Source organism: Arachis hypogaea, chromosome 15 (assembly GCF_003086295.3).
Source record: "Arachis hypogaea cultivar Tifrunner chromosome 15, arahy.Tifrunner.gnm2.J5K5, whole genome shotgun sequence".
Classification (NCBI taxonomy): Eukaryota; Viridiplantae; Streptophyta; class Magnoliopsida; order Fabales; family Fabaceae; genus Arachis; species Arachis hypogaea.
Window position 1 is genome coordinate 16,592,793 of NC_092050.1, and position 10,404 is coordinate 16,603,196.

General features: G+C 31.7%; 1 protein-coding gene across 1 annotated transcript; it reads right to left on the reverse strand.

The window, feature by feature from the left end:
• Positions 1 to 8,941: 8,941 nt before the first annotated feature.
• On the reverse strand, positions 8,942 to 10,396 carry LOC140179610 (uncharacterized). The gene is made up of 3 exons (XM_072218716.1): positions 10,162 to 10,396; positions 9,436 to 10,058; positions 8,942 to 9,352 (listed from the first exon to the last, which is right to left on the reverse strand). Exons 1-3 carry the CDS (start codon positions 10,394 to 10,396, stop codon positions 9,176 to 9,178), a joined length of 1,035 nt encoding a protein of 344 aa, XP_072074817.1. The 3' UTR covers positions 8,942 to 9,175.
• Between the last annotated feature and the right edge of the window lie 8 nt (positions 10,397 to 10,404).

Sequence of the window (10,404 nt, forward strand, 5' to 3'; positions counted from 1 at the left end):
TATCAAGGAAGCCATCTTAGCTAGTACACCTTGCACAATCCCAAAGTAGCCCTCTAAACTGGAGATCCTTCCATTACTTATTGAAGTTCTTCCACAGATGCCAAACACAGAATCTGTGATGGACATCTGGAAAAACCTCCTTAACTGCATTTATAAGGCCCTGTTTCAGATACCAAAGAAGGGGTCAGATAGTTATTTTCGGGCAGCAAAACTGTCCCTACAGTTATATAAGTGACATCAAAATAGTCCCTAGACTTGTTCAAGTGACATCAAACTAGTCCCTAGACTTATGTAAGTGACATCAAACTAGTCCCTACACAGCACTGTTACAGAACATTATGCAGAACAGGATAAATGAGTAACAATAGATTGACAGAACATTATGCAGCATATAATCAGTCCAGGATTAATTCTGCATATATAGACAGTAGCCCAGTGTATTAACATCATATAATCAGTCCAGGATTAAATCAGCATATATAATCAGCAATATGTGCCTTAAATCAAACTGGCAAATAAATCACAAGGACAGGCACCAAACTTCACTCTCCGTGTAGTTCCCCACAAAATCCAAGACCAAGACCCTTTTTTTTTTTTTTGCAACTGAGGGAAATATATATATACAACTACAACTTACTACCAACAAAAAAAGGCACACAGAAATAAAGAAAATTTGCCAAATTTGGAGCTAAAGTAATCACTAACTAGAGAGGTTAAAAAATAATAAAATAATATACAACACTGAAGGTGGAGATGAAACAAGAAAAACCATCTAGAAATAGTAATGGTAAATAGTAGTTAATGAAAGCTCATTAAATGGCATCTGTTATCTTCTTCATATCATAGCATTGATTCAGTCCTAATCTTCTTCTACCATTTTCATCATTACTCTCACTCTCTCCTTTTCATTACTTGATAGTTGGCAACAAAAGCACCACTCCCTTGCTTTTCTACTTCTCCTTCTCCCTCTAATATTTCATTTTGCTATATTATCACTATATTCAAATTAACAATATAAGTTAAGTCTTCTATTATTTTGTGGTTTTTTTTCAAAATTTTTATTAGAAAAGGTTATTGTGGACCGGGGTATTGAATAGAGTGCCTAACTTTGTTAGTTTTTAACTGTTAAATTATATGATATTTCACCTTTATTTTGATCATGTTGCTAATGATTTGTGTCATGTGAACATAAGAAAGTGTGAAATCAAGAACATTATTTTGGTGTAACTAAGGATAGCAGTTCTCTAGACACTAATTTCAATCTTGGTGGATCAAACCATTCAAATTTACATACCCTTTTCCACAACTAATCCACTAGTCCAGACCAAATTCATCAAACAATTTGACTATTCCAATAGCTAAGTTAACTTCATTAGAAATTGCAAAACTTATTACTTTATATTACTCTAACTTATATATGCAAGAATCCTTTATGATCACACACTCAGTTTAACTAAACAGCATTACATATTACATTCAGTTTAACTAAACCAACCCAATACAAAGAAAGGCAATTAGGTAAATCAGTCAAATTTAGAATCCATTATCAGAGTTACAAAAAATTTCAAATCCCAAAAGATCTTTACTTCTACTGTGATCATGCAAACTCTGTTTAAAAAATTCATTGATCAGAGTCATTGTCCTAAAACACATTAACAGTTTGGAAACTCTTCCACTAAGTGCAGTAAACCCTAACACATAAAGGACACGTTTTCATATCATCAAAACACAAGAAATACTCCTACTCTACAATTTTCTTGGCCAAACCACTACAAAAGCCAGTAGTGATCAAACCCTAGCACAGAGAACAAAACAGAGGCGTTCATACCCACCAATTACAATCGAAAAAAAGGCCTAAACTTTTGTGAATATTAGATTAACAACAATATCAAAAAATAGAGGAACCACATTTTTTTATTTTTGGCTTACCTCTTTCAGAGAAACCAGGCTTCCCATGATTTTTTTTTCATTTTTGGCAAACGAGCTTCTCTATTTCTGTTCATTCTCCTCATGATGCTTCCAAACGATCGTGGGTTGTTCGAGCTCCCAGCTGCATTGCTCGTGCTAGCCATAACCTTCGGGCTTCAGAGAGGGAGAACAGAAGAACACAGCACCGATGAGGAGACAGCAGAGTGAACAATGTGGCCTTCAAAAAAGGGGATTAGGGTTTTAACTTCACCTGAGGGACCAAATTAAGTCGGAAGAGTTTACTCTGCCACATCAACTAGCCGTTGTGAGTCCCACATGTCACCAACGCTGCCAGCTAAGCTTTCCGGTTGCGCCACGTGTGCTGAAATTGCCGGAAGGACCACTTTGAGTCCCGGAGTGCAAGTTCGGGGATGACTCTGAGGAACTTTTAAGTTCAGGGACTACTATGAGGCTCGAGTGCAACTTCAGGGACTACATTGAGGCTTATCTCCGTTATTATGATACGGAGAGGCACTTTTTATTTTTTATATTAAGTTGACAATGATTTATTTTGAATTATATATTGTTAATGTTACTCTTAAATGTGGTATCAATTAATTTGAAATATAAAAATCAGACTTTGAATTATATATTGTTAATGTTACTCTTAAATGTGGTATCAATTAATTTGAAATATAAAAATTAAACTTTTTGATTTGTGAGAGGTATAGTAATCACACCTTTCGACTTTTGGAATACAAAAGTCAAATCTTTCGATTTCTATTTTAAAAAAATTAAAAAATTTAAGGTACAAAAATCAGACCCAATAATTTTTATACTTTTTACAATTTTAAAAAATATTCAAAATTACTACGTTAAAGTATATCACCCATCACATATTTATCCAAAAAATTAGCCACAAAGAGGAGGTGAGGGCGAACTTGAGGTAGAAGTAGACTTTTACCTATCTACCTATGACAATAAAAAAAAAAAACTTTTTATAAGAATGAAATGCAGGGAGTGGATCCTCTCCAATGGAAAAAAAATTAGATTGTGTCAATTGTTTAATCTTACTCTTCATTGCTCTCTCTTTCTTATTTATTTTTGGTTTCACTTATAAAATTAATGATAAGAGATCACACTTTATTTTTTCAAATATTAAAAAAAATTGAGAGGATCCATTTTCTAAAATGCCATAAGCTAGTTCAAAAGTTACCACGTACAAATTAATAGAAAATGCCTTTGGCTATTTTGGCATAGCCAATAATTAATAATTCTGAAAAAAATTTAAACGTCTGTAATTTTAATTTATATTGACTAGCATCTTTAATGAGCAATTTAACATCTTTAATTTAATAGTCTAATATTATTTTTTAATTAATATTTTTAAATATTATTGATTAACTATTGACAAAAAAAATTGGAGTGAATGCAAATCGGATATGGCCAAAATTTCGATTCGATTCGCATTAAAATCATCGGATCAGAGCAGATCTAATACCTGCGATATTTAAGTTTAGATTCGATTTGAATCGCACATTTGCAGATCGAATTGGATATTGGATATATCCGTAAAATATAAAAATATTTTAAAAAACTTATTTTTATTAAAAAATATCAATAATTTTTTTCCCATTCTTTTAAACATGCTTATTTTTTAAAAATTATTAAACACACTTTTCTTAAATAATAAAAATAAAAGAATACAACATATACAATAATTATTAGTTAAAATAAAACATAAAAAGAATATTTACTTACTTATTTATTTATTTTTGTAGATTTGTGAATATACAGATACCTATATAAAATTCACCATCTGATCTTATTAGTATGCAGATTAAATCAATATCCACAATTTTCGAATCAAATTCAAATAAATACTGCGAATATGCAGATTGAATCTAATTCATGATGACCCATAACTCTACACGCTGCTTTGTTTAATTCTAGTGTGTTTCCATAATGGAGAAGTTTAGGGGCCAGCAACTTTGTTAAATTCTAGCCAGCATATAACCAGTAAAAAAAAGTGAGTCATTGGATAAAATTTCACACCAATCTCACACCATTAAAACTATCATTGATAACTATTTGATGACTACAAATCACAAAAATTACTACTCCTAGCATTTCTCTTCCATAATAGTAATACTACACTATCCTACGTACAACTATGTCTCTCTCTCTTAATACTCAACCCAAATTAACCAAACAATCATAAACTACTATATAACATTGTATGTTAAAATCATTATTAACAATTTATATATGAAAATATCATCCAAAATCAAATATATGAAATTTCCATTCTAGATTTTTTTTTTTTACTAAAGATATGAGACTCGAACCCGCAACCTCTTAATTGAGTATGAGAAGACTATGCCATTTGAACTATTACTCATTGGCCCATTCTAGATTTCTTATTGCTTCTTATTTCTTCAAATGAAATTCTTAATTACAATTTCTATAAATATATGGTCATATTTTGGTATTACATTAATCTATCACAATATTATAGTATTTTATGCATCTTATAACTATATTAAAAATAATTAGTGTCTTTTAGTGTTTGTTATTCTCTCGTTTAATCAAATTATTAATCTACTCTATCTTTTTTTCTCAAAAAATTCATAATTTTTGAAAAATAATATTGATTCAAAGCGACTATAAAACCCATTGAAAAAAAATATAGTAGAGTGATATAGGTGCCATTATGAACAAAACTAAAAAAAAAATTGACTAAAACAATTAAGTGTGTGTTTGGATTACACCCGTTTGTATAAAATTGATTTTGTAAAATTGATTTTGATGAAAAGTAAGTTTGGGTTAATCATGATTTATGTTTGGCAATCTTTATATCAAAATTAATTGTAGTAAAACAAATGTTGTTTGGATTATATTACTCAAAATTACTTTTAGATAAAAAAATTACTAAAAGAGACATCAATTTAAATAATTATATATATATATATATATATATGCAAAATCAGAACACTAATAAAAATAATATAAAAAATATTTATCATATAAATAAAATAAATACAATAAAAAAATATGAAAGAGAGTACTATAAATTTTATAATGTCAAACAAAAAAAATATTCTATAATTTTTTTTAGTACTGTTAGTACTCTTTAATTTAGTATTATTTTGGACTATAAATTTTCATTATTTATGGCTTTCTTGTTACTTATAATTAATTTTTTATTTATTTTATCTTTTTTTTATATGATCATAATTTATATTATACAAAATTTTGATAATAATCGTAGTATATAATAATTACAATTACAAATTTTACAAAGTTAGAGTAAAAAATAAAAAAATTAATACAAAACAAAAATAGAGTATATCAAAGAATAGAAAAATATCACAGATAAGAAATAATAAAAATTTCATAAAATCAACAACATATATCATATGAACAAAAAAATACAATAAAAAATAAATAAAAAAATTTCATACACAACATAAATATAATGCAGTAAAGGATAAAAAAAGAATTCATATGAAAAAAATAATAAAAATATCCTAAAAAAAAGTCAACAACATTTGTCATATGAATAAAATAAATACAATAAAATAAATAAAAAATCATATGAACAAAGCCAAACATAAATAAAAAAAAAAAAGATTTCATAAAAAGTATACATATAAAAAATAGTATAGTAAATGATAAAAAAAACTTATAAAAACATAACATGAGAAATCAAAACACTATACAAATAATATAAAAAAATTTATCATATAAATAAAAAAATATAATAAAAAATATAAGTAAAAAATACAATAAAAAACATAAAAATTAAAATATGAAAATGAGTATTAAAAATAATAAAAAAATTAAAATATTCAATTTGCTAGTGATTAAAACAAATCTGAACTATTTTAATGAAAAAAAAAAATTGTAACGAAGAACTATGAAAAAGTAGGAAAAACTACAAAGAATTATTGTGAAGGTAATAGTTACTGGTATCCTTTTTATAGAAGAAAATGAAGGGTAGGGTTGGTAAAAAAGAAATAAAATTTTCACCTAGTTTTCCAAAGACAATAAACAACCATGAACGTGAAACGCAGAAGCTACAAATTTTAGCTTCTCCTGGCGTTCGGAAGCAGAATCAATTCTGCGTTCAGGAAGATAAAAATGGCCAAACATAAAAGTAAAACTTTCAAGAAGCTCAAACGTGCTTCTCTCCTCCCCAACGTGTTTGCCAAACACGCTTCCCTAAATTGTTTGTTCCCAAGCAAAATTATCGGTTCCATCATTTTTATTTCCTTGGTTTAATCTTGACTTCCAAACCTACTACGAATTCATTAGGTTGCAGTAAATGGTTACTTTTTCCTTTTTTAAAAGGAGGTCAACCAAAATCATTAAGGGGACGAAATAAGGAATAATGAAAAGTACTCTCCATATTTGTAGGGGTGTCCATGGATCGGTTCGTATATACAAATTTACGGTAAATATCTGTATTTGATGCGAAAATTGTCGATACGATCTGATCCGCACTCTTTACAGATCGGATCGCGGATATCAGTTCTACATCTGCGTATCCGATCCGAGTATTCGCATAATAATAATTGAAAAAAGTATATATATATATATATATATATATATATATATATATATATTTGGTATTATATTTACTTGTTTGTTTGTTTTAGTTAGTAGTTATTATTCATATATCGTTTTATTTTATTTTTGTTAAAAGTGTGAAAGAAATATTTTTATTGAATTTCTTTTACATAGAAATATGATTAAAAAGAGAATGTTCAATTATGCGGATATACCTGATATCCGATTCGATCCGATGCGGATCGGATCGGATCGTATCTGACACTAAAAAACGTGAATATCATATCCAATCTGATCCGATCCGCGTGCACCCTACATATTTTGGTTTACTGAATGTGAGACCAACTTACTTTCCTTCTAACAAACGAACTACATTTAAAGTTTGATCTAACAAAATCAAGTCAATGGTGTCAAGTCCGTTTCATGAGGTCTAACCCGAGTGAGTCAAATTGGTTTGGACACGAGTCCCTAAAATCTATAATCAATCTGACTTGAAGAGCAAGACAAGCACTCATAAAAATACAAAATAAAATAGGAAGATTAGAGAAATGGAACATGGGAATAACACACATTTTTCTTTTTGGACGGAGACACAACCTCATAATTGTTGGTGTCATCCAATTTTTTAAAGGTCATTCTTTAAGAGCCTATTTAAAGAAGTCTCATCAGATAGGAGTACTACACCGAGGATCTGAGGATCCATCTACTTAGGGCCAGGGAAAATTTCAGGCAATATATAAACACCTCTCTTTGTCGTCTCTCTCGAAAACCTACGGAAGGGGTGGGGTTGGATCGCTCAGCGCTAACACATCTACAAGAAACTATCAACTAATTCGAAAAGATTCTAGGAATTATAACCATCTTCAAAGACGAAAAAAGCTCTTGAAAGGGGACAAAATACATATGCTAAGATTATTATTTTCTTGATTTTCAGCCACATGCATATAAATACTACACTACTAGTAAAATAAACAACTACTATGATAAAAAAAAACAATGACAAGAATCACCGTGAATGGTGACATGTGGTAAAAAATATCAAATATGGTGGTACCACCGTGGTGAGAACTATTAATCACGGTGACATCATTGATGTTTCATTTTTAACAAATAACACATTCAAATAAACATTGAATACCAAAAAAAAGAAATAAAGGAAAAAACAAGAAAATAGTACTAAGCTTAACTATAAACACGAGAAAGAGAATAGGTAGAACAACAACCACAGAAAACAAAAAGTACCCAGGAAAGGGAACAAAGTCCAAAAACAGGAGCAAAGCTAAAGGAAGTTTTGACGAGATTTGAAGAAGAAGATGAAATGAAAAAAAAGCTATTTATAGACTACTAAATGCAAAGGCATTAGGATAAAATCGAGTAAATCCCCATAATAGTCCCTGAGATTCGGGTCGTTACCCAATGTGATCCCTGAGATCCCAATTGCACCATTATAATCCTCCAGATACTGCTCCGGGCACCATAATAGTTCCTGGATAGTTTTCTGGTGATGAGTCATCAACAAGACGTTGACGTGGCCTCATTTTGCCACGCTGGATGATGCCAACGACTAGTTGAGCTGGCATAGTTTCAATTTATACCCAATGTGGTCCCTCCCCCTATATTTAACCCTAAATTCCCAAATGTCCAGTAAGTTCATTTCTTCTTCTTCTTCTTCGTTCTTTTTCCATTCTTGTTGCTGCTGTTGTTCCTGGAGTTGGAAGTGAATATCCATGATGGGTGGTGGAAGCAGTAGAGTTGGAAGCTCTATTAGTTCACTGTGCAGTGGCCATCGGACGAGAACGCAAAGCAGGAGCAGAAGATCCGGGGTGCCGGAATGGTGCGGTTGTGGCTGCCGGCCAGTTCTCAGGTGGTCTGGGACAGATTCAAACCCAAATAAACCATTTTTTGGTTGTCCCAATTATAATGTGAGTTATCAGTATTACTTGTGTTGTTATGATTGCTCCTTCTTACCTGACTGTTCTTCTCTTGTTCTTCTTCCCCGAAGTTTGAGCATGTTACATGTTTGCTTGATTACAGACAAGTGGAAAGAGATGGTGTGGGCTTTTTGTGTGGGCAGATACTGGACAGGATGAACCAGTTGAGAAACCAGAATCTTATGGAGATAATCATGAAGTGAAGATGAACTTTGATTGGAGGCTTGGGAGATTAGAAGAAGATGTCCGGAATCAAAAATTGGTTAACCAATTGTTGGTATTAGTTGTGTCTGTATTGATTGTGTTAATTGTTATCCTGTATTGTAAAGCCTGAGTTAAAAGAGTTGGTGGTGTGTACCCTGTATTCATTGAATGAACAATATGTAAAGAATGATAACATGATTATGGTATTAGAAACTGTTGAATAGTGTTTGTTGATGGAATATAAAGTTGGATAACTCAATTAATTAAAACAGTAATATGCTAAAGAAGGCAGCATAAGTGATTGAAAACTAGCCAACACTGAATTAAGATAATGGTTCAAACTTAAAAGATAATTGTATTAAGTTAATGGTTCAACTTAACACAGTTAGTCATATAACACAAAGGGCAGCCATCTAACATGAGAATGTTAAACAAAGTTGCCTCAAAAGGGAGGACTTTACAGCAAAACATAAAGGATTATTTTTTCCTTGTGTAGTCTTTGTCTAGCAAAAAGTATTAACATTAAAACAGATAGCCCTATACATATTAAGCTAAAGTCTTCAATTCTTCTTTCTTGGAGCCTTAAATCCTGGAGTTGGGATGAACTTCATGTAATTGACAAGTCTTGTTGTAGTTCCTGAACTAGCACCCTGCATGGGATTCACTGGGACAGAAGTTGCTAGTGGAGAGGATCTTCTCCTTGGTGATAATTTTGAAGGCCTTTTTATTCCATGATCCTAGATAGAAATTATTTACGTTACACATAAATGATGATTCACTTGAATCACAAAAAATTTAAGAAATGTAAATAGGGAGTTACCTTTTGAGAATTTTCTACATCAGAAGCAGTTGGCTGAGATATATCTATCTCTACAGGTTGTGCATCAGAAGTGGCTTGGCCAATCTCAGTAGACTGCATAAGAGAATTATCTTCTCCATCACGTTGGTTACCATCATGTTGAGGCTGCTGAAGTTGCTGCTCAGATGCAGGGGCACCTCCTTCATTTTTCTTCTTCTTATTAGCCTCAGCAGCAGCAGCAGCAACATCACAAGCTCTCTTCTTCTTACAACCTCTCTTTGTATGTCCTTTATCACCACAGAAACTGCAAGTAAAGGGGCCCAACTGCCTCTTTAGATGAACATTATCTCCGTTGTTATTCTGAGGCTTGGGATCAGCTTTAGATTTTTTAGATCCTCCACCACCCTTCTCATCAGCATCCATCCGTCTTTTCATCTGTAGTTTTCCAGGTTTTCTCTTTATTTTTGGTGCATGTGGCCTGTTACATTCTTCTGCATGCTCCCATAATGGTTGTCCAGGAATTGGATTAATATGATAATTATATATTTCCCTGTATGACTCCATTGTTAGCAAGCGGTGACAAAAGTCTTCTGGTGGCTTGTTAACCCGAGACAGTGCAGCACATGCATGCACACAAGGAATACCTGCATACAAACAATAGCCACAATAACCATGGGTTTTAGTCATATACCATTAGTCAGATTATTACTATAGCACAAAAACAATTATTATAGCAATTCACCAAACCTGTAAGCATCCAAAATTGGCAAGTGCATAGTCTTTTTCCTAAGTCCACCACATGATTAGTTGAGTGTCCATGCACCTCAAACTTTTCATATCCGTTGTCCCCTGTCCAAATAGGCTTCCAATTCTTAGATTCTTTTCTAACTTTCTCCAATCGACTCTTTATAACCGGTGTGAGCACTCCATTGTGATTGTTTAGTTTCACCTTGTTCTTGGCTATGGTCCGCATTACGAACATTCGAACCT

What these genes read in the sequence shown, in the direction of transcription:
- LOC140179610 (XM_072218716.1), bottom strand. Translation starts at nt 10,396, where the DNA reads ATGTTCGTAATGCGGACCATAGCCAAGAACAAGGTGAAACTAAACAAT. An exon ending in CCAATTTTGGATGCTTACAG is followed by an intron (nt 10,059 to 10,161) that starts GTTTGGTGAATT and finishes GTTTGTATGCAG; the next exon opens with GTATTCCTTGTGTGCATGCA. An exon ending in ATGTAGAAAATTCTCAAAAG is followed by an intron (nt 9,353 to 9,435) that starts GTAACTCCCTAT and finishes ATTTCTATCTAG; the next exon opens with GATCATGGAATAAAAAGGCC.